The sequence below is a fragment of the Delphinus delphis genome, chromosome X (genome assembly GCF_949987515.2).
Source record: "Delphinus delphis chromosome X, mDelDel1.2, whole genome shotgun sequence".
Classification (NCBI taxonomy): domain Eukaryota; kingdom Metazoa; phylum Chordata; class Mammalia; order Artiodactyla; family Delphinidae; genus Delphinus; species Delphinus delphis.
In genome coordinates, this window is record NC_082704.1 from 76,269,711 (window position 1) to 76,294,436 (window position 24,726).

Sequence of the window (24,726 nt, forward strand, 5' to 3'; positions counted from 1 at the left end):
AAATAGCATCTGTGATGAGCACCTATTCACCATGTCCCTTTGAAAGCACTCAGGCCACAATTAACAATTGGCATTTGGGCATTCTGGTCCCAGTAGTACCACAGGTAACTAGGGCTCAGGAGGGCTTTGCCCCCTTGTTATGTGTAGAAGCTGAGCAGAAAAACCTCTGAAACTTTATCAGCTGTCCTTCCCTGGATAACTCCTAAGTGAGGAAAAACCAAGGAAGGCTCAGTGCTGGGCACAGCCTGAATGGACAGAAAAAATTAAAAGCTGTAAAACAGAACTAATGCAAATTCACTAGTGTGGTAACTGAGTGCCAATTGTATAAGGGTCTTCATAGTCAGTGCTAGCATTCAAAAAAGGAAAACCATAGTAACTTGAGCTGGATGGTGCAATCAGGGAAGGCTGCTTTGAGGAAGAAGAATGTATGACTTTGATCTTGAAGGCTGGAAGGATTGAAATAGGAGGCTTCTTTGGGGGCAGAGAGGGGATGTTAGTGTGAACCTAAGTATAGATCTGTGATTTTGGTGAGTGAGTGGCAAACAGTATTTGCCATCCACCACTACCACCACCCCTACACTGAAAGGGTATATGGAATTTCCAGAGACAGTGGGGTAGCTATGTAAATTTTAAAATATTCAGAATTACTTTTGCTGTTTTTTTTTTCAGTCACAATATTTAACTTATTTTGAAAGTTTAAATGAATTAAAGGAGGCAGTGGGATTTTTAGATTTATCAAAAGGAGTTTTAAAGAGCTATGAAACACTGATCTAGAAGAAAGAAAGCTCAGCACCATGTTTATCAGACAAGGCTGGCCTCATGACCTGGAAACTGAATGTTTAGATTTGAGCTTTACAATTTTACAAGGTGAGAATGACTCTCCTAGTTTTATAGTTGAGGAAATCGAGACTCAGTGAGGTTAATTCATTTGCCCAGTACAACACAGCTAGTTGGTTAAGCAGCTAGGATTCAAACTCAGAACTTCAGGCTCTAACTCATGTTATTTCCACCATTCCATGCTGCTTGGTGGCCTTAGCTACCCTTTCTGGTTGGATTTTCTGAACAGTGGATCATTCTTAATCATTCCTATCACATTTCTACACTTGGCTTTATGACTAATCTGATGCCTGAAAACTCACATTCAACGCTGGGGACCCAGAAAGGGCAGGCAAAGGGAGAATTTTAATGACACATCCCTCTAGCCCTGCTCCCGTGCCACAAACATTGAATTCTTTCTCTTTCCTTATTATCGTTAAATACCTAAAGAAACAATAGGAGGTTCAGTTGATGCTTTAAATTTACCTCCAAGATCGTATACATTCTTTCCATTTTTGGAAACTAGTAAAGATTTTTAAGGCTAACAATGATTATGACGTTCCAACTCAGAGGGAAAGGAAGCTGCAGGCTGAAGTTAGGAATAGAGGGAGGTTGAGCCTGCCCATGTTCTAGCCAGGTGGACACCCACCTATTAGCTGTGTGGTCCAGGTCTGTGTGTATTTGTATTATGTATTGTAAGGCAGGTTTCAAGACTTTACAAGATCAAAGTAGTTTACATTGATCCATTCTCCTCAGCTTGTTCTGCTTTTGTAGTTATATTAGCCTGACAGGGCCTACTTTTTATGCATATGTTTCACAAAGTGTTCCTGGGGATTATGGAAGTCAGCGCATGGGCGCCACCACATCCTTTTGGCAGGACTGAGCTTGTCCACTTTGAGCATGGTGAAAGGAATCCAGGCTCTGAAACAAGCTTGGAGCTACATTGTCCCACTCCATACAGCAGACCTCTCTCTCCTATAAACTTGATGCCAAGGTTACCCAACAGATCAGAACCCATCTGTACTCAAAAGCCTATTTATATGCATAATCACTATGAAAGGAAGAAGAACACCATGATTGTTATTTTTTGCAAAGCAATTTATCAACACCTGTATTTCCCAGCCTGGGGCTTTGAGATTGATAGAGCTATGCTGGGAATCCTTAAAGAGAGCCTTCCCCAGCCCTACAGAAAAGTGGAGTTTACCATGCAGTGTGAAGAGTTAGGACTGGGAATGTGAGTGGCCAAAGGCAAATTCTTTGCAGGTAACCTGCAGCTGCGGACTGTGAGGCATGTCAGACAATTCAGTAAAATGGGAATAGTTTAACCAGACCATGTAATGGTAATAAAAATTAATGAACATTTCTGACTCTATCAGATAGTCTAGAAGGCCAAATATAAGCAGAGAGGAGGGAGAGTTGGCCAGAAAGGGCCCCTGCTACTAGTAGAAGACATCTGTCAGAGCAGGGCTCACTGGGGCCCTCCTTGGACAGACTCAGCCACATCACATGCAGCAGTAGGTGTGTTTTCAAGGGAAGCTGAGGGCAGTGCTGAGAGGAGGAGGGGCTGAAAGACCATTGTGAGACAGTTACTTATCAGACCTTACATTCCACAGACCCACAGGTCATTTCATCCACCTCTCTGTTTTTCTTTTTTTAACTTATGAAATTCTTGATATTCAAAAAGATATAAAAACAATATAATGAGCACTTACTATCCAACTTAAGAAATAAATCATTACAAATACAGTCTTTATCCTCTCCCTCTTTTCTTCCCTTCCTTTTCCTTCTTTCTCACTTGTCCCCATTCTCCTCTCTGTACTCTCTTGAATTTGGCATGTATCATTGTTGTATATTTTTACATAATTATTGTACATATGTATGTATGCCTAAACATTAGATGGCATTGTTTTGTATGTTTTTAAACCTTATATAAATGGAATAGATATAGATGAGATAAAGCTATATAGAAAAGAAACCAGGGGAATGATGAGCATGTGATTCAATATGGAGGTTGCCTTGGCGTCGTAGCTTTTGGAATGAGCAGTGGGTTCACCAAAAGTTAATACATCATTAAAAGTAAGTAAGTAAGTAAATAAATAGAGAAATCAGAGCACTATGCATTGAGTAATGATGAGTGTCTCATGGACTGAGAATTGGGATTCACTTCTGCGTACCCAAGAACAAAACAAAAATCATAACAGAAAAGAAATATACTATTTGTATCCAACTACAACTTTTATTTTTCTCACAGAATAAGATTTGTGAGATTCATCCATGCCAATATATGAAGCTTTATATTCACTTTCCCCCCATTTCTCCTGCTAGACTAGGCCTTCTCCAAAACTCCCCAGAGTGCTAAATGTTCAACCTTCCCTAAGTAATCTTTCCTGGCCAGCAGCCTGTGGCCACCTAGCTACTATTATCACTCATCTCCCCTCTGATATGTAAGTCTCATTGGCTTGCTTGGATTCCTGAGTATACTGCACGCAACCAACCAATTCATTTCATACTTCTGGAAGGCTTGCAAATATTGTGAAAGAGGAAAAGCCCTTGCTAACTGTGCTTGTGTGACTTACTGCTTCCTACTTCCCATCAGCAGTCTTGCAAACACATACATGGATTGAGGCTGAGGTCTGAGACAAACCCTATGGATGTAAGCCAGAGGCTTTCTCTAAGAGCATCTAGTTAACCAACTATTAGTGTCATACACTAAGCTAACCTGCCCAAATTTAGACCAAACCACCCCTCATTGATACTCCAGAACAATGGCAACGTTAGCATCCTGCTACACCCATGTGCCGAGTCTCCTGGTACCCACTCTCCACATACCTTCAACAAAAAGCCTTCTCTTTCTTGCTACCTAGGACCTGATCCGGAGAGACATCCTGTACTACAAAGGCCGCATTGATATGGATAAATATGAGGTAGTTGACATTGAAGATGGCAGAGATGATGACTTCAATGTCAGCATGAAAAATGCCTTCAAGCTTCATAACAAGGAAACTGAGGAGATTCACCTATTCTTTGCCAAGAAGTTGGAGGAGAAGATACGCTGGCTCAGGGCTTTCAGAGAAGAGAGGAAAATGGTGCAGGAAGATGAAAAAATCGGTAAGTGACCTGAGAGGAGAAAGAAGAATATGGCTATGAAGAACATAGTGAGTTAAATTAGTTTTCATTTTTTCAGAGGCAGAGAAGATTTTTGTTGCAAACTAACCTAATCCACTTTGGTGGTCCCCTATTATTAGGTTATTTTTGGTAGATACCAATAGTTTCTATTAGTCAAGGTTAAGTGATAGAGGTTGGTCTCCCCTACATTCTCATTACTAGATAAGATTATTACACTGAAATAAAACCTCAGGCTCTATTCTCCCAAACATACAAAAATTTATTAGCAAACAAACACAAAAGCAATCATAGAGCCTGTTCTGCATTTTCAGTGAAGTCCCAACTCTGTCCTTAGATACATAACAAACAGCATCTTCTGTAAAAGGGTTAGGTTAGTCGAGGCAGATTTGGTAACATATAGGATTCAGCTAAGTTCCTAGTCAGAGTCTAGTGACAAAATCCTCTGACAAGGGCCAAAATATAGTACCCATTTTCAATCTTAAACTTCAGGCTTCCTTCTGAAGTGTATGTATAGGCTGTAGGGTTCACCGAATTCTTATACCTAGTTCTTGTGAGGGCTAAAGTGCCTGTAAGACTTTTGTGGCCAGGGCACATCTTGCACAGCATTCTTTTTTTATCAGTGAAAATTCATTTTTAACATGTATTAGGCTAATTAGGCCTCCTGCATTAAGGTGACTGAACTGCTCCTCTTGAGTGTATATTCCAGATTAGGGCATTTTAGATGTTAACTAAATGCCCCTAGAGTATAGATTAAAATTAATGTGCATGTGTATATCATGCACTCTTTATGAAAGTCTTTTAAAGTAAATTATAGAAAATATAACAGGGTCTAAAACCATGACCACTTGCACGATTTAGAATCATACTAAACTATACTCTTTGGCTTGAAATAAGTTGTTTTCCTTTCCAAAGGGAATATAGCTGGTAGAGATACTTTTTATGCTGCTTTCCAACTGTGGGATTTAGGCTTTAGCTTTGTGGTTTACAAAGTACTATCTGGTCTCTTACTCATGGTCCTGCCTTTCTGGCATAAAAATACCAAACAGCCAGGCATTGAAAGTTCATGAGAAGACACTAGAATTTCTGGTTTTGACTCACTTATAAGGGAGGAGAATTATACCTTAAAACACCTGTATGTTCAAGTTGGTAGAAACTGCCTCTAGAAAAATGGGCCTACCATTTGAGCCCTGGTGCAAATGTATTCTCCTATCTGAAGTGTTAACGATTGAAATGGTCCAGAGGCAAGGAAGGATAATCAGAAAGACACTGCTTAGTCTTATCCTAGTCTTCTCAGGTTTAGGGTAGAGTGCATATTGATAATTCACTTTAAGTCCCATTGGAGTCAATTTGCTTTCAGTCTATGGGCACTGCTTTGGGACATAATGTGGAATCATTACAGAAATGCTACTGGCTGCTTCTCCCAATGGCAGGCGCCAGCAACTTCTGACCCTGTCTAGGTTGTTAGTGCTATTAGAGGAATTGCCTTAGTGTGCTTTTTGCAAACCCTAGATCAATTTGAAGATTCATACCATTCCCTCTGGTTCCCACACAATATAAAAGCTTCCAGAAATTACTTCCTGACAGCTTATGTTCATCTTTTTAAAAATATTAAGGTTTTTGGTCTGATTATAACAGTAAATCATTTTCATTGTAAGCAATTTTGGGGAAAGAAACACAAAAAATACAAGAAAAAAACTAAAAATCACACATGAACATACTACCCAGAGATAACTTTTGTAAACATTTTGATATATTTCCTTCCCATCTTTTTTTTTCTATGTGTCTAAAAACAACAACAACAACAAAAAACTAGGGTGGCTGAATCTTTATATCTGTCTCCTTCAACTTCTGCCACTTCTTGATGGATAGATATAATTTTATGTCCTTATTTTTCACTAAAAATTATATCATTATCATTTCTCTAAATCATTTACTATTTTAATTATTATGTTTTATGGTTGTCATATGGATTTACCATAATTTTTTATGTTTTTTATTTTTTAATTATAAAATAAATACATGGTCATAATAAATGTTTAAACACATATGGAAATGTAATAAAGTTTAGCACTCTTTTTCCTTCTCTGTTGCTCCTAAGCTGTGTGAGATAATCAGTATTAATTAGGTGTGCCTCTTTCTGTACTAATCTTAAGCTCATATAAACATATATACACATAAGACTTTATTTTTATTTAGAAAAATTATATTATACTATACATTATATTATACATATTACTCTGTAACTTGCTTTTTCTTTAACTTGCTTTTTCAACTTGCTTATCTTTATACATATTACTCTGTAACTTGCTTTTTCAAACATAATTTATCATAAGTAACTCTCCAGTTGAAGAATACAGAATCTAATATAACTCATTGTATCAGTCAGGGTTCAACAAGAGAAGCATAACCAATAAGAGATGTATTATTATTAAGAGATTTATTATAAGGAATTGCCTTATGTGATTGTGAAGCCTGGCTAAGCAACTCCAGGCAGTCAGGAATCAAAGATCATGGGCAGGCTTGAACTCATGAGCATAGGCCAAAGCTGTCATCTATAGGGCTTGTAAGTCTGAAGCTGTGTGGCAAAATTTCTTCTCTTGGGGGAGACCTCAGCCTTTCTTGTTTTTTTTTTTTTAAGTGGCAAAAACACTTACCATGAGCTCTATACTTTTCACAAATTTTTAAGGGCACGATATAGTAATGTTAGCCATAGGCTCATTGTTGTACAACAAGTCTCTAGGACTTATTCATATCTTGTGTAAATGGAACTTTATAGCTATAGAAAAGCAGCTTCCCATTTTCCCCTCCTTCCAGCCTCTAGAATCACCATTCTGCTCTCTGTATCTATGAGTTTGACTAGTTTAGATGCTTCATATTCATACAAATACAGGATTTGTCCTTCTGTGACGGCATTATTTTAATTAGCAAATGTCCTCCAGATTCATCCATGTTGTCACATATGGCAGAATTCCCTTCCTTTTTAGGGCTGAATAATATTCCTGTATATGTGTGTGTGTGTGTGTGTGTGTGTGTGTGTGTGTGTGTGTGTGTGTGTATACAAAAATACATACCACATTTTCTTTATCCCTTTATCCATCCTCAGACATTTAGATTGTTTCCATATCATGGCTATTGGGAATAATGCTGCAATGAAGCTAAGAGTACTGATATCTCTTCAAGATCCTGATTTCAGTTATTTTGGATATATACCAAGAAGTGGGTTACTGGATCATATGTTAGTTCTATTTTTAATTTTATGAGGAACCTCCATAATGTTTTCCATAATGACTAAATCATTTTAATTCCCGACAGTTTACTGTGGTTCCAGTTTCTCCACATTCCTGCCAATACTTATTATCTTTTGTTTCTTTGATAATAGCTCTCTAAACAGGAGTGAGGTGATATTTTATTATGGTTTAGATTTGCATTTCCCTGATGATTAGTGATGTCCTTTTTTATATACCTGTTGGCCATTTATATGACTTATTTGAGTACATGTCTATGCAAGTCCTTTGCCCATTATTTTTAATCAAGTTATTTGTTTTTTTGCTATTGAGTATAGAAGTATCTTATATATTTTGGAAATTAACCCCTTATCGGATATATAGTTTGCAAATATTTTCTCCCATTGCATAGATTGCATTTTTAATCTGTTGTTTCTTTCCTTTGCTGTGCTGAAACATTTTAGTTTGATGTAGTCCTATTTTTCTACTTTTGCTTTGTTGCCTATGCTTTTGGTATCATATCCAAACATCATTGTCAAGATTTTTCCCTCTTTTCTTCTAGGAGTTTTACAGTTTCAAGTCATACATTTAAGTCTTCAGTGCACTTTGCATTGATTTTCATGTATGGTGTAAGGTAGAAGTTCAATTTCGTTCCTTTTCATGTGGATATCCACTTTTCACAGAACCATTTGTTGAGTAAACTATATTTTCCCCATTGTGTACTCTTGGCAGCCTTGTCAAAGATATGTTGACTGTATATGTGTGGGTTTCTTCTGGGCTCTCCCTCATGTTCAATTGGTCTATATGTCTGTCTTTATGCCAGCACCATACTGTTTTAATTACTGTAGCTTCATAGTATATTTTGAAACAGGAATTGTGATACCTCCAGCTTTGTTCTTCTCCCTCAAGATTGCTTTAGCTATTATGGGTCTTTTGTGTTTCCACATGAATTCTAGGATTGATTTTTTTGTTTCTTTAAAAAATGCCATTGGGGTTTTGATTGGATTGCATTGAATCTGTAGATGACTTTGGGTGTGAATGGGCATTTAACAACATTAAGCCTTCCACTACAAGAAAAGTAAACTGCAGACCAATATCCCTAACAAAATACATGGGAAAATCCTCAATAAAACACTAGTAAACAAAATTCAACAGTACAATAAAAGGATCATACACCATGACCAAGTGGGATTTATCCCTGGGATACAAGGATTGTTCAATATATATAAATCAATTAATGTGATACACCACACTAACAAAATGAAGGAAAAAAATCACACGATCATCTTTATAGAGGCAGAAAAATCATTTGACACAATTCAACAGCCTTTTATGATAAAAACTATCAAGGTATAGAAGGAAATTACCTCAACATAATAAAGGCCATGTATGGAAGGCTCACAGCTAACATCATAGTTAATGGGGAGAAGCTGAAAGCTTTTTCTCTAAGATCAGGTACAAGAAGGATGCCCACTTTCAACACTTCTAGTCAAAATAGTAGTGGAAGTCCTAGCTAGAGCAATTAGGCTTAATTAATTAATTAATGTCTCCAAATCAGGAAGGAAGAAGTAAAATTATTCCTGTTTCCAGATAACATCATCTCATGTATAGAAAACCCTAAAGACTCCACCAAAAGCTCTTATATCTAATAAATGAATTCAGTAAATTAGTAGGATACAAAGTCAACACAAAAAAGAAGTTGTGTTTCTATACACTAACAACAACCTCTCTGAAAAAGAAATTAAGCAAACAATCCCATTTACAGTTGCATCAGAAAGAATATAATACTTAGGAATAAACTTAACCAAGGAGGTAAAAGACTGGTACATGGAAAACTACAAAATATTGCTGAAAGAAATTAAAGAAGACACAAATAAATAGGCATTCTGTGTTCATGGAACAGAAGACAATGTTGATAAAATATCCATTTTACTGAAAGCCATCTGTAGACTCAATATGATCCTATTAAAACTCCAATGACATTTTTTACAGAAATTGAAAAAAAGGACAATCCTAAAATTCACGAGGATCCACAATACACCCATGAGAGAGAAGAACAAAGCTGGAGGCATCACAATTCCTGATTCTAAATATATTACAAAGCTACAGTAATTAAAACAGTATGGTGCTGGCATAAAGACAGACATATAGACTAATGGAATAGGATAGGGAGCTCAGAAATAAACCTACATGTATATATTCAACATATCTTCAACAAGGGTCCCAAGAATACACAATTGGGAAAGGATAGTTTCTCAATGAATGGTGTTGTGAAAACTGGATATCCACATGCAAAAGAATGAAATTGAACTCCTACCTTATACCATACATGAAAATCAGTTCAAAGTGAACTGAAGGCTTAAACATATGATTGGAGACTGTAAAAATACTAGAAGAAAACATTGGAGAAATACTTCTTGAAATTGTTCTTTGGCAATGATTTCTTGAATATGACACCAAAAACATGGACAGCAAAGCAAAAATAGACAAGTGGGACTACATACAACGAAAAAGCTTATGCACAGCAAAGGAAAGAAACAACAGAACAAAAAGACAACCTATTAAATGGGAGAAAATATTTGCAAACCATATATCTGATAATTTCCAAAATATATAAGGATCTCCTACAACTCAATTAGCCAAAAACCAAGTAACTCAATTAAAAAATTCACAAAGAACTTGCACAGACATCTTGGTTATTTCATTAATTACTTACTTTTTGCCATTCAATTTTTTTTCTTCTGAAAGTTTCGTTAAGTCTATATACATTTTCTGTTGTAATCACTTATCTTTGACTCATTTTTTTTCTTTTCTTTGTGTTTTTGCTTTTGGTTGTGAAATATCTTTCCACTTTATACTATATTTTATTCAACCATTCTCCATTTAACAGCCTCTTAACTCATGATCTCACTTTTTTGCCCCTCTATACATTGAAATGCATTGTTGTAAGTCTTTGTCCAAGTTTCTGACCACTTTCCTTTTTTTGCTTTTCAAAACTTTTGATATATCTTGGCAAAATTACTCTTCCAGAAAATTTGTACTAATTTATACATTTAAGAAAGGTCTATGTTTCTCATAACAAAGTCATGTATTTTTTATGTTATAGGCTTTGAAATTTCTGAAAATCAGAAGAGGCAGGCTGCAATGACTGTGAGAAAAGTCCCGAAACAAAAAGGTAAAACTGCCTTTAACTACAAACTCCCTGACCTCACCCACTCTCGTTGTGAGACTGAGAAGCCATAGGCTATGTGCTTGCATATTCCTAGGCTTGTTTCCATGCTAAAGTTCACTTGGGGTGGTGGGAAATGACCAGATACCCAGGTGTCCCTGATGACAGTTGGCAAATGGTCTTAAAAGACTTAAGGTTTAGGAGTGAATAATTTAAGGCAGTCATGTCCAAAGATAGTGCATTGGGTACAGGTAAAAATAGAACCTCTGTTTCCTTTATTTTCACTTAAATAAAAGAGAGAAACTAAACTTTACTAACAATTTTGAAACAGTTGGACAATAGTAAATTTGTAGAATTTATTAATATGTATAAATATATTAGGGTTATGTGCATAACAATTCTTTCATTGGTTTGGGAGCATTTGTGAAATCAGGAACCCCAAATCAGAATGGACAACTTCAAACTGAACCTAGACAGAAGATTCAGATAGTTATTCTCTTTTTGAACCATAAAGTATTTAAAAAAGAAAAATACCTTGGGGATCAATCTGAATATGAAATGAAGCTTTATTTTCTCATTTTCCTGAACTAGAAAAAATTAAAATGCTTAATTAAACAAAAGCTAGGAACTATCCCTTCTTTTTTTCGAGAACCTATTCAGTACCAGTCATTCTATATAAGTTCCTTCATTTCATTTTTATGGTACCCCTGAAAAGGCAGGCATTATTAGCCCCATTTTCCAGATGAAGAAACTGAGGATCTTTGGGATAAAGTGACTCTGAACTTAAGTCAGCTTGACTCCAAGTCCTCTGATCTCTCCTCTCCATCTCAGGGTTCTGATGATCCTCCATGATGGGAAAGCACAGCTCACTTTTTTGTCTTGCCTCAATTACTGACAGCTCTTTCTATTACTGACAGCCACTATCATTGTCCCCAGGGTAGGCAAACTTTTTTTTTTAACATCTTTATTGGGGTATAATTGCTTTACAATGGTGTGTTAGTTTCTGCTTTATAACAAAGTGAATCAGTTATACATATACATATGTTCCCATATCTCTTCCCTCTTGCACCTCCCTCCCTCCCACCCTCCCTATCCCTCCAGACGGTCACAAAGCACCGAGCTGATCTCCCTGTGCTATGTGGCTGCTTCCCACTAGCTATCTACCTTACGTTTGGTAGTGTATATATGTCCATGCCTCTTTCTCGCTTTGTCACAGCTCACACTTCCCCCTCCCCATATCCTCAAGTCCGTTCTCCAGTAAGTCTGTGTCTTTATTCCTGTCTTACCCCTAGGTTCTTCATGACATTTTTTTTCTTAAATTCCATATATATGTGTTAGCATATGGTATTTGTCTTTCTCTTTCTGACTTACTTCACTCTGTATGGCAGACTCTAGGTCTATGCACCTCATTACAAATAGCTCAATTTCATTTCTTTTTATGGCTGAGTAATATTCCATTGTATATATGTGCCACATCTTCTTTATCCATTCATCTGATGATAGGCACTTAGGTTGTTTCCATCTCTGGGCTATTGTAAATAGAGCTGCAATGAACATTTTGGTACATGACTCTTAATGAGACTTCACTTTCCCTAGGTCCTCCCTTGTGCTCTTTTAAAGGGCTGTTTGGTCCAGAATGAGTCACCATATAAAATGATCAGATTCAAGTTGCCTGAAATTCTAGCAGCCACATAAAGCACCCTTAATTATTCCTAATGAGGTTCCTTTTCATTGAGGAGGCTGAGTGCCTGTGAAGATCTGATTTCCAGTTGAGTGCACCTGGCTTGGGCCTCTGGCTAGACATGGCCTTCCTTCCAACTGTTTGTTGCTTCTTACTCTTGGGAGGCCCTCACTGGCACTTTCCCTCATCATGGAAATATGATTCACTTTAGATAGGGAATTAAAGGCAACCACTTCTAACTTCTTAGGCATGAAAACATGATAATTTAGAAAGTAATCTGGAGTTCATAACAGTAAGTCTATGATCTGTATGAATAGTAGAATCCTTTGAGAGAATGTGCTTCTTCCTTAGAGATATGAGCCCCAGCCACCTGGACAGTCCTCAGGTTACAAAGTGGTTACTGTCCTACTGGCCCACCTCTGTCTCCTGGAGGCTCTCACCTCCTGAGCTTCTCTCACTCTGAATTCCTCCACTGTCTCTACCACACTAACCTTCATGATGGGATGGTGTTCCTTTACTTCAGCCCAAGTTCCCTCAAGTCTATCTGAGACTGGCTTATCTTTTCACTGAGAAACCATAAAGCAGAGGAACATGCACAAAGCAACGAACTAGAAAACAATCCTACTCGCTCATACCAAACCTTTGTGTCAGGTTCCTTCTCTGCCTTGTCTCAAGGCTATCCCTTGCATGTCTTCTCTTGTCTCCCAATATTTAAACAATGGTTCACCTAAACAGCTTTCCATGTTTAATAGCAATCCTGAAGTCTTCAAAGAAACTTATCTAGTCTCAAACTTCACAGAATTCCTAAAAATTGATTCCCTTATTTCTATTTCGAGTTTTCAAGGCTCTCCTAGTCCAGGGCTGTGGTAACTGATATATTTTGAGACTCAAGGGCACTACACATGTAGAAGTGATTGTACAGCTTAGTAGTACAATAGTTTTATCATATACATAGGAAGAGCAAGAAGGGAGTTCTCTCAGATACCTGAGAAAGCCAGCTTTCTTAATCCTGCCAATAACTCCTTCCTGGAAGTGATGGGGAGCATTGTTGTTAGGATTTCTCTAGTTCAGATTTAATACAGATTCCAACACAATCTGTAATGCCATGGGACCTTATTAACTCAGTCTACTCTTCTAGAGAAGGGGAAGCCTGGCTGGAAGAAAAGCAGAGAGGACAGAGCCTAGCTCCAAGGGAGGCCTTTTCACTTTACATTTGCCTTTTTACACTGCATTGTTTTTAAGAATTGATATATAACTTCTTGAGAGTTGGTTGCTAATTCCTGGTTCATCAACCCATTTCAGTTTGTCATCATGGAGCTCCCTAGGGCCATGAATACAGTCCCAATCTCCAGAGGCTTTAGGGCCAGCTCAAAATCAAATGAGTACCCCAGAATAACTAAAATAAACTTGAAATAGAATAAAGTTTGAATAATAAGTCTACCCTGATTTGAAAACTAATTATATAGCTACAATAACCAAGACAGTTTGGTGTTCGTAGAGGGATAGACATGTTAGATCAATGGAACAGAATAGAGAAACCCAAAACAGACCTACACAAATATGCCCAGCTGATTTTTCACAAAGGTACAAAAGCAATTCAGTGGAGGAAGGATGCCTTTTAAACAAATGGCACTGAAGCAATTGGGCTTCCACAGGCCGAAAGTAAAAATAATCTCAACCTAATTTCACACCCTATAAAAATTAACTCAAAATAGATAATGAACTTAAATTTAAAGCTACAAAACTTTTAGAAAACAGTAGGAGAAGATCATCAGGATTTAGGTCTAGGCAAAGAAGTTCTTAGAACTGACACCAAAAGCTTGAACTATAAAATAAAAAATTGATAAAATTAACCTCATCAAAATAGAAAATTTTGCCCCATGAAAGACCATGTAAAGAGGATGAAAAAACAAGCTACAGGCTAGGGAATATATTTGCGAACCACATATCTGACAAAACATTGGTATCTAGAATATATAAAGAACTCTCAAACCTCAATAGTAAGGGCTTCCCTGGTGGCACAGTCATTGAGAATCTGCATGCCAATACAAGGGACACGGGTTTGAGCCCTGGTCTGGGAAGATCCCACATGTCGCGGAGCAACTAGGCCCATGAGCCACAACTACTGATCCTGTGCATCTGGAGCTTGTGCTCCACAAGAGAGGCCACGACAGTGAGAGGCCCATGCACCGTGATGAAGAGTGGCCCCCACTCGCCGCAACTAGAGAAAGCCCTTGCACAGAAACTAAGACCCAACACAGCCATAAATAAATAAATAAAATTTTAAAAACTCAATAGTAAAAACAAACAAACAAAACTACACACTTCAATTAGAAAATGGGCAAGACAGATAATTCACTGAAGAGGATATATGGATATCAGTTACACACATGAAAAGATGTTCAACATTATTAATCATTGGAAATATGTAAATTAAAACCACAATGAGATGTCATTACATATCTATTACAAAGGCTAAAATAGAAAAAAATTGTGAAAACACCAAATGTTGGCAAGGGTGCATGGAAACAGAATCATTCATACCTTGCTTGTGAGAATGTAAAACAGTACAGCCACTATTTTATGTAATAGTTTGGTAGTTTCTTAAGACATAAAACATACAACTACCAAATGACCCAGCAATGACACATCTGGGCATTTATCCCAGAGAAACAAAAACTTATTGTCACTTAAAAACTTCTAAACAAATACCCATAGCAGCTTTTTCATAATAGCCCAAACTAGAAACAACGTAGATGTCTTTCAATGGGTGTAATTAAGCAGATTCTGGTACATCTATACCATGGAATATAACACATCAATAAAAAGGAGCCAACTATTGGTACATAAACCAACTTGGGAGAATTTCTAAGGATTCATGCTGATTGAGAAAAGCCAACATCCAAAGGTTACATATGGTATAACTCCATTTATATAACGTTCTTCAGATGATATAATTTGGAAATAGGGAACATATTAGTGCTTGCCAGGGGTTAAGGAGGGAGTAGGGAAAGGAAAGAAGTGAGTGTGGTTATAAAAGAATAACACGAGTAATCCTTGTGATGATAGAAATGTTATGACTCTTGACTGTATCCTGTAACAATGTTAATATCCTAGCTGTAATATTGTAATATAGTTTTGCAAAATGCTATCATTGGAGAAATTGAGTAAAGGGTGCAAGGTATATCTCTATATTTTCTCTTACAACTGCATGTGAATCTACAATGATCTCAAAATAAAAAGCTTAATTTAAAAAATAAAATGAGCACTCCCCAAATTCCCTCCCTAATATCTACATATAATTGTTTGGCCTCTGGAACACTTGTATTTTTGACACTTACCACCTTTGAAAACTGACAACATCCTCAAAATGACAAAATAGTTTTCTACTGTCATCTCCCTAAAGAACACAGATTTTCACCAACAGATGAGAGTTTTTTTGTAAAAGTCTGGGAGTCCAGTGGAGAAGTTCCAGACCAAATAATCTATGATTGGATGTATAGATGAGGCCAGTCAATAAAAACTGGAGGAGGTGACAGCAACACAAGACTAGAAGGAATATGAAAAATCAAGGAAACAAGACATCATCAATGGAATGCAATAATTTCCAGAAGCTGACACACAAAGACCAGGAGATCTGTGATTTGCATGATAAACAATTCAAAATCGTTGTTTTAAGGAAGCTCAATGAGCTACAATAGAAACAATTCAACAACATCAGGAAAACATCATGAACAAAATAAGAAATTTAACAGAGTAGAAATCATAAAAAGAACCAAACAAGTTATAGAGCTGAAGAATACAATGTATGAAATGAAAAATACAGTAGACAGCATCAATAGCAGACCTGATGAGCCAGCAGAAAGTATCTGTGAAGTCAAAGAAAGATCATTTGAAATTGACTAGTCAGAGTAGGAAAAAAAAAAAAGAATCTAAAAGAGTGAAGTATGCCTGTGTGACTTATAGGATAAAATTAAGATTAACAATCTACAAAATATTGGAGTCCCAGAAGAAGAGAGGGAGAAAGGGGAAGAAAGATCATTTAAATAAATAATGACTAGGACTTCCCAATTCTGGGTAGATATTTGAATATCTAAGTTCATGTGGCTCACTGGTCTCCAAACAATTCAACCCAAAATGGTCTTCTCTAAGATACATTATAATAAAGCTGTCTAAAATCAAAGACAAAAAGAGAAGGTTAAGAGCAGCAAGAGAAAAAAACGAATCTCATATGCATGGGAACCTGCATAAGGCTATCAGCAGATTTCTCAACAGAAACCTAGCAGGCAAGGAGAGAGTGGAATGATATATTCAAAGTACTGAAAGAAAATAACACCCAACCAAGAATGCTGTACCCAGAAAAGTTGTCTTCAGAAATAAAGGAGAGAAAAAGAATTTTCCAGACCAAAAAAAAAAAAAACAAAAAAAAGCTGAAAGAGTTAATCACCACTAGATTTGTCTTACAATAAATGCTGAAGGTTCTTCAAGCTGAAATGAAAGTATGCTAATTAGTAACACGAAAACGTGAAGAAGAAAATATGACAGGGGCAGGAGACAAGATGGCAGAGTAGAAGGACTTGAGCTTATCTCCTCTCACAAAAACAACAAAATCAAAATTAACTGCTGAATAACCATCGACAAAAAAGACCCCAACCTACCAAAATATGCACTCTACACCCAAAGACAAAGAGGAAGCCACAACGAGATGGTAGGAGGGGTGCTTCTGCAATATAATCAAATCCTATACCCACCAACTGGGCAACCCACAAACTGGAAAATTAATATATCACAGAGGTTCTCCTACAGGAGTGAGAGTTCTGAGCCCCACATCAGTCTCCCCAGCCTGGGGGTCTGGCAATGGGAAGAGGAGCACACAAAACATTTGGCTTTGAAGGCCAGTGGGCTTGAGTCTAGGAGTTCCACAGGACTGGTGGAAACAGACTACACCCTTGGAGGGAGCACACAAGGTTTCACATGCACTGGTACCCAGGGCAAAGCAGTGACTCCATAGGATCCTGGGTCAGACCTACCTGCGGGCCTTGGAGAGTATCCTAGGGAGGCAGGGGTCGGCTGTGGGTCACTGTGGGGACAAGGACACTGGTGGTGGGGTCTCCAAGGAATATTGATCATCATGAGCTCTCCCAGAGGTCATCATATTGACACCAAGACCTGGACAACAGCCTGTAGGATCCAGCACTTGAATGCCTCAGACCAAACAATGAACATGGTGAGAACACAGCCCCACCCATCAGCAGACAGGCTGCCTAAAGTTGTCCTGAGCCAACAACCACCTATAAACACACCATTTGCCATGGCCTTACCCCCAGAGGGACAAGATCTAGCTCCACCCACCAGTGGGCAGACACCAGTCTCTCCCACCAGGAAGCCTGTATAAGCCACTGGTCCCACCTCACCCAGCAAGGTGCAGACACCAGAAGCAAGAAAAGCTACAATCCTGCAGTGTGAGGAACAGAGACCACAAAGACAGAAATCTAAACAAAATGAGATGGCAGAGAAATATGTTCCAGAGGAAAGAACAAGATAAAACCCCAGAAGAACAGCTAAGTGAAGTGGAGATAGGCAACCTATCTGGAAAAGAATCCAGAGTAATGAGAGTAAAGATGATTCAAGATGTCAGAAAAAAAAATGGAGCACAGACCAATAGGATACAAGAAATGTTTAATAAAGCGCTAGAAGCTTAAAAGAACAAAGATTAAACAATACAATAACTGCAATGAAAAATGCACTAGAAGGAATCAATAGAAAAAGTGAGGCAGAAGAACAAATAAGTGAGCTGGAAGACAGATTGGGGGAAATTGCTGCTGCAAAACAGAATAAAGAAAAAAAGAATGAAAAGAAATGAGGACAGACTCAGAGACATCTGGGACAACATTAAATGCAAAAACATTTGCATTATAGGGGTCCCAGAAGGAGAAGAGAGAGAGAAAGGTCCTGAGAAAATATTTAAAGAGATAATAGCCAAAAACTTCCCTTACATGGGAAAGGAAACACCCACTCAAGACCAGGAAGTGCAGAGAGTCCCATACAGGATAAACCCAAGGAGGGACATACTGAGGCACATATTAATAAAATTGACAAAAAAGGCAGAGAAAATATTAAAAGCAACAAAGGAAAAGCAACAAATAACACACAAGGGAATTTCCATAAAGTTATCAGCTGATTGTTCAACAATAGCTCTGCAGCCCCAAAGGGAGTGGCACGATATATCTAAAGCCATGAAAGGGAAAAAACACAACCAAGAATACTCTACCAAGCAAAGCTCTCATACAGATTCCATGGTAAAACAAATGCTTTACAAAAAAAAGCTAAGAAAATTCACCACCACCAAACCAGCTGTACAACAAATGCTAAGGGGAATTCTCTAGATGGAAAAGAAAAGACCACAACTAGAAACAAGAAAATTATGAATGGGAAAGTGCAACAGTAAAGGCAAACATACAGTAAAGGTAGGCAAGCATCCACACAAAATATGATAACAAAAACAGCAATAGTGAGAAGAGGAGCATACAAATGCAGGATATTGGAAATCCATTTAAAATTAAGAGACCAGCAACTTTAAAAAACCTTGTATATATGTAGTCTGCTATATCAAAACCTCATGGTAAGCGGAAAGCAAAAATCTAGAACAGATACAAACACACAAAAAAAGAAAAAGCAATCCAAACACAACAATAAACATAGTCATCAAATCACAAGAGAAGAGAACAAAAAGGGAAGGGAAGAAAAAAGGACTACAGAAACTAATCCAAAACAATTAACAAAATAGCAATAAGAACATACAGATCAGTAATTATCTTAAATGTAAATGGATTAAATCCTCAAACAAAAAGCCATAGACTGGCATAATTGATTTAAAAAAGAAAAAGAAGATGTGGTATATATATGCAATGGAATATTACTCAGCCATAAAAAGGAACAAAATTGGGTCATTTGTAGAGACATGGATGGACCTAGAGACTGTCATACAGAGTGAAGTATGTCAGAAAGAGAAAAACAAATATCATATATTAACACATATATGTGGAATCTAGAAAAATAGTACAGATGAACCAGTTTGCAAGGCAGAAATAGAGACATAGGTGTAGAGAACAAATGTATGGACACCAAGGGGGAATGGGGGTTGCATGAATTGGGAGAATGGGATTGACATATATACACTAATATGTATAAAATAGAAAACTATCAAGAACCTGTTGTATAACAAAGGGAACTCCACTTCGCTGTGCAGTAGAAACTAACATGACATTGTAAAACAACTATATCCAAATTAAAAAGAAAAAGACACATATATGCTGTCTACAAGAGACCCACATGAAATCTAGAGACACATACAGACTGAAAATGAGGGGATGGAAAAAGGTATTCCATGCAAATGGAAATCAAAAGAAAGCTGGAGTAGTGATACTCATATCAGACAAAATAGAGTTTAAAATAAAGACTGTTACAAGAGACAAAAAGGATACCACATAATGAGCAAAGCATCAATCCAAGAAGAAGATATAACAATTGTAAATATTTATGCACCCAACATAGGAGCACCTCAATATATAAGGCAAATTCTTACAGCCATAAAATGAGAAATTGACAGTAACACAATAATATCGGGGCAATTTAACACCCCATTTTCATCAATGGACAGATCATTCAGACAGAAAATCAATAAGGAAACAAAAGCTTAAATGACACATTAGACAAATGGACTTAATTGATATTTATAGAATATTCCATTTAAAAGGAGAAGATGCACATTCTTCTCAAGTGCACATAGAACATTTTCCAGGACAGATAACATGGTGTACCATACAGTAAGCCTCATTATATTTAAGAAAATTGAAATTATATCAAGCCAGCACTCCAACTGCAATGTTGAGATTAGGAATCAACTACATGAAAAAAAAACTGCAAAAAGCAGAAACATGTGGAGGCTAACTATATGTTACTGAACAACAAATGGATCACTGAAGAAATCAAAGAGGAAATTCAAAACTACCTAGAGACAGACGAAAATGAAAACACGATGATCCAAAACGTATGGGATGCAGCAAAAGCAGTTCTAAGAGTGAAGTTTGTAGCAATGCAGTCTTACCTTAGGAACCAAGAAAAATCACAAATAAACAACAAAAATTTACACCGTAAGCAACTAGAGAAATAAGAACAAACAAAACCCAAAGTTAGTACAAGGAAAGAAATCATAAACATCAGAACAGAAACAAATGCAATAGAGATGATGAAAACAAGAGAAAAGACAGTGAAACTAAAAGCTGTTTCTTTGAAAAGATAAACAACATTGATAAACTTTAAGCCAGCCCCATCAAGAAAAAAAGGGATAGGGCTCAGATCACTAAAATTAGATATGAAAAAGAAGTTACTTTGGACAACACAGAAATACAAAGGATCATAAGAGACTACTACAGGCAACTACATGCCAATAAAATGGACAACCTAGAAGAAATGGACAAATCCTTAGAAAGGTAAAACCTCCCAAGACTGAACCAGGAAGAAATAGAAAATATGAATAGAGCAATCACAAGTACTGAAATTGAAACTTATTTTTAAAAATTCAGGGCTTCCCTGGTGGCACAGTGGTTGAGAGTCCGCCTGCCAATGCAGGGAAACGAGTTTGTGCCCTGGTCCGGGAGGATCCCACATGCTGCGGAGCGGCTGGGCCTGTGAGCCATGGCCGCTGAACCTGTGCATCTGGAGCCTGTGCGCTGCAACAGGAGAGGCCACAACAGTGAGAGGCCCGCGTACTGAAAAAAAAAAAAAAAACTTCACACAAAAGTCCAACATCAGATGGCTTCACAGGCAAATTCTGTCAAACATTTAGAGAAGAGTTAACACCTATCCTTCTCAAACTCTTCCAAAATATAGCAAGGAGGGACACTCCCTAACTCATTCTACGAGGCCACCATCACCCTAATACCAAAACCAGATGCAGATACCACAAAAAAAATAAAATTATAGGCCAATATCACTGAAGAACATAGATGGAAAAATCCTCAACAAAATACTAGCAAAACAAATCCAACAATATGTTAAAAGGATCAACCACTACAATCAAGTGGGATTTATCCCAGGGATACAAGGATTTTTCATTATCCCCAAATTAGTCACTGTGATATACCACATTAACAAATTAAAAAGTATAAAAAAATATGATTATCTCAATAGATGCAGAAAGGCTTTTTACAATTCCAACACCCATTTATGATAAAAGCTGTCCAGAAAGTGGTCATAAATGGAACCTACCTCAACATAATAAAGGCCATATACAACAAACCCACAGCTAACATCACACTCAATGGTAAAAGCTGAAAGTATTTCCTCTAAGATCAGGAACAAGAAAAGGATGTCCACTCTCACCACTTTTATTCAAGTTCTGGGAGTCCTAGCCACAGCAACCAGAGAAGAAAAAGAAATGAGCAGGATCTAAACTGGAAAAGAAGTAAAACTGTCACTGTTTTCAGATGATGTGGTACTATACATTGATGATTCTGAAGACATTACCAGAAAACTACTAGAGCATATCAATGAATTTAATAAAGTTGCAGGATACAAAATTAACACTCAGAAATCACTTGTATTTGTGTACACTAACAGCAAAAATCAGAAAGAAAATAAGGAAACAATCCCATTTACCATCTCATCAAAAAGAATAAAATACCTAGGAATAAACCTACCTAACGAGACAAAAGACCTGTACTCTGAAAACTATAAGACTCTGATGAAAGAAATTGAAGGTGACACAGATGGAAAGATATACCATGTTCTTGGTTTGGAAGAATCAATATTGTCAAAATGACTATACTACCCAAGGCAATCTACAGATTCAATGCAATCCCTATTAATTTACCAATAACATTTTTCACAGAACTAGAACAATTTTTTTTAATTTATATGGAAACAAAAGGCTCTGTATAGCCAAAGTAATCCTGAGAAAGAAAAATGGAGCTGGAGGTATCAGGCTCCCTGACTTCAGACTATACTACAAAACTAAAGTTATCAAAAAGACCTACTGTATAGCTCAGGGAAATCTGATCAATACTCTGTAATAATCTAAATGGGAAATGAATCTGCAAAAGGATAGATACATCTGTGTGTATAACTGAATCACTCTGCTGTACACCGGAAACTAACACAAAATTGTTAATCAACTCCGATATAAAACAAAAATTTAAAAAATCATTTCCAAAAATGTATGGTAGTGGCACAAAAACAGAAATATAGATCAGTGGAACAGAATAGAAAGCCCAGAAATAAACCCATGCACCTATGGTCAATTAATCTACGACAAAGGAGGCAAGGAAATACAGTGGACAAAAGACAGTCTCTTCAATGAATGGTGCTGGGGAAACTGGACAGCTACATGTACAAGAATAAAACTAGAACATTCTCTAACACCACACACAAAAATAAACTCAAAGTGGATTAATGACCTAAATGTAAGACCAGATACTATAAAACTCTTTGAGGAAAACATAGGCACAAGATTCTTTGACATAAGTTTCAGCAATATCTTTTTGGATCCACCTCCTAGAGTACTGAAAATAAAAACAAAAATAAACAAATGGGACCTAATTAAACTTACAAGCTTTTGCACAGCAAGGAAAACCATAAAAAAAAAGACAACCCACAGAATGGTAGAAAATATTTGCAAATGAAGCAACTGACAAGGGAATAAACTCCAAATATACAAACAGCTCATGCAGCTCACTATCAAAAAAAATAAACAAACAAACAACCCAATCAAAAAGTGGGCAGAAGATCTAATAGACATCCCTCCAAAGAAGACATATAGATGGCCAAAATCACATGAAAAGATGCTCAACATTGCTAATTATTAGAGAAATGCAAATCAAAACTACAATGAGGTATTACCACAGACCGGTCAGAATGGCCATCATCATAAAGTCTGCAAACAAATGCTGGAGAGGGTGTGGAGTAAAGGGAACCCTCCCACACTGTTGGTGGGAATGTAAATTGGTACAGCCACTATGGAGAACAGTATGGAAGTTCTTTAAAAAACTAAAAATAGAGCTACCATATGATCCAGCAATCCTTCTCCTAGGCATATATCCAGAGAAAACCATAAATCAAAAAGATACATGAAGCACCGAGCTGATCTCCCTGTGCTATTCAGCTGCTTCCCACTAGCTATCTATTTTACATTTGTTAGTGGAGAGGTGGGGGGGAGATGCAAGAGGGAGGAGAGATGGGAATATATGTTTACGTATAGCTGATTCACTTTGTTATAAAGCTGAAATTAACACACCATTGTAAAGTAATTATACTCCAATAAATATGTTAAAAAAATAAAAAAGAAACATTCACCCCAATGTTCATCGCAGTGCTATTTACAATAGCCAGGACATGGAAGGAACCTAAATGTTCATCAATGGATGAATGGATAAAGATGTGGTACATATATACAATGGGATATTACTCAGCCATAAAAAAGAACAAAATAATGCTATTTGAAGCTACATGGATGGACCTAGTGATTGTCATACTGAGTGAAGTAAGTCCGACAGAGTAAGTCATATATCATATGGTATTGATTATATGTGTAATCTAAAAAATGGTACAAATGAACTTATTTACAAAACAAAAATAGAGTCACAGATATAGAAAACAAACTTATGATTACCAAAGTGGAAAGGGAGAGAGAGATAAATTGGGAGATTGGGACTGACATATACACACTACTATATATAAAATAAATAACTAATAAGAACCTACTGTATAGTACAGGGAACTCTGCTCAATACTCTGTAATGACCTTTATGGGAAAAGAATCTAAAAAAGAGCAGATATATGTATATGTTTAACTGATTCACTTTGCTATACAACAGGAACTAACAAAATATTGTAAATCAACTATATTCCAATAAAAGTGAAGTAAGTCAGAAAGAGAAAGACAAATACCGTATGCTAACACATATATATGGAATTTAAGGGAAAAAAATGTGAAGAACCTAGGGGTAAGACAGGAATAAAGACACAGACCTACTAGAGAATGGACTTGAGGATATGGGGAGGAGGAAGGGTAAGCTGTGACAAAGTGAGAGGGTGGCATGGACATATATACACTACCAAATGTAAAATAGCTAGTGGGAAGCAGCCGCATAGCACAGGGAGATCAGCTTGGTGCTTTGTGACCACCTAGAGGGGTGGGATAGGGAGGATGGGAGGGAGGGAGACACAAGAGGGAAGAGATATGGGAACATATGTGTATGTATAACTGATTCACTTTGTTATTAAAGCAGAAACTAACACACCATTGTAAAGCGATTATACTCCAATAAAGATGTAAAAAAAAAAAAAATAAGCCAAAGACCTAAGTAGACATTTTTCAAAGAAAATATTCCAACAGCCAACAGGTACACGAAAAGTACCTCAGCATCATTCATCATCAGGAAATGCAAATCAAAACCACTATGAGATATTACCTCACACCTTTCAGAAAGGCTGTTATCAAAAGACAAGTGCTGGGAAGGATGTAGAGAAAGGAGACCCTTTTATACTGTTGGTGGGAGTGTAAGTTGGTACAGCTGCTATGGAAAACAGTATGGAGGTTCATTAAAAAATTAAAAATAGAGCTACCGTATAATTCAATTCCAGTTCTGGGTATATATCTAAAGAAAAGAAATAACTATCTTGAAGAGCTATCTATACCCCATATTTGTTAC

At 37.0% G+C, this 24,726-nt stretch overlaps 1 protein-coding gene across 8 annotated transcripts in view; it reads left to right on the forward strand.

Annotated features, from left to right (window-relative positions):
* Positions 1 to 24,726, forward strand: part of ARHGEF9 (Cdc42 guanine nucleotide exchange factor 9) — a 205,757-nt gene that overhangs the window by 167,069 nt on the left and 13,962 nt on the right. For all 8 annotated transcript variants that reach the window (XM_060001609.1, XM_060001608.1, XM_060001614.1 and 5 more), the window contains 2 exons: positions 3,681 to 3,924; positions 10,273 to 10,341. In XM_060001609.1, coding sequence (XP_059857592.1) covers positions 3,681 to 3,924; positions 10,273 to 10,341 — 313 coding nt within the window. The remainder of the gene's footprint in view (positions 1 to 3,680; positions 3,925 to 10,272; positions 10,342 to 24,726) is intronic.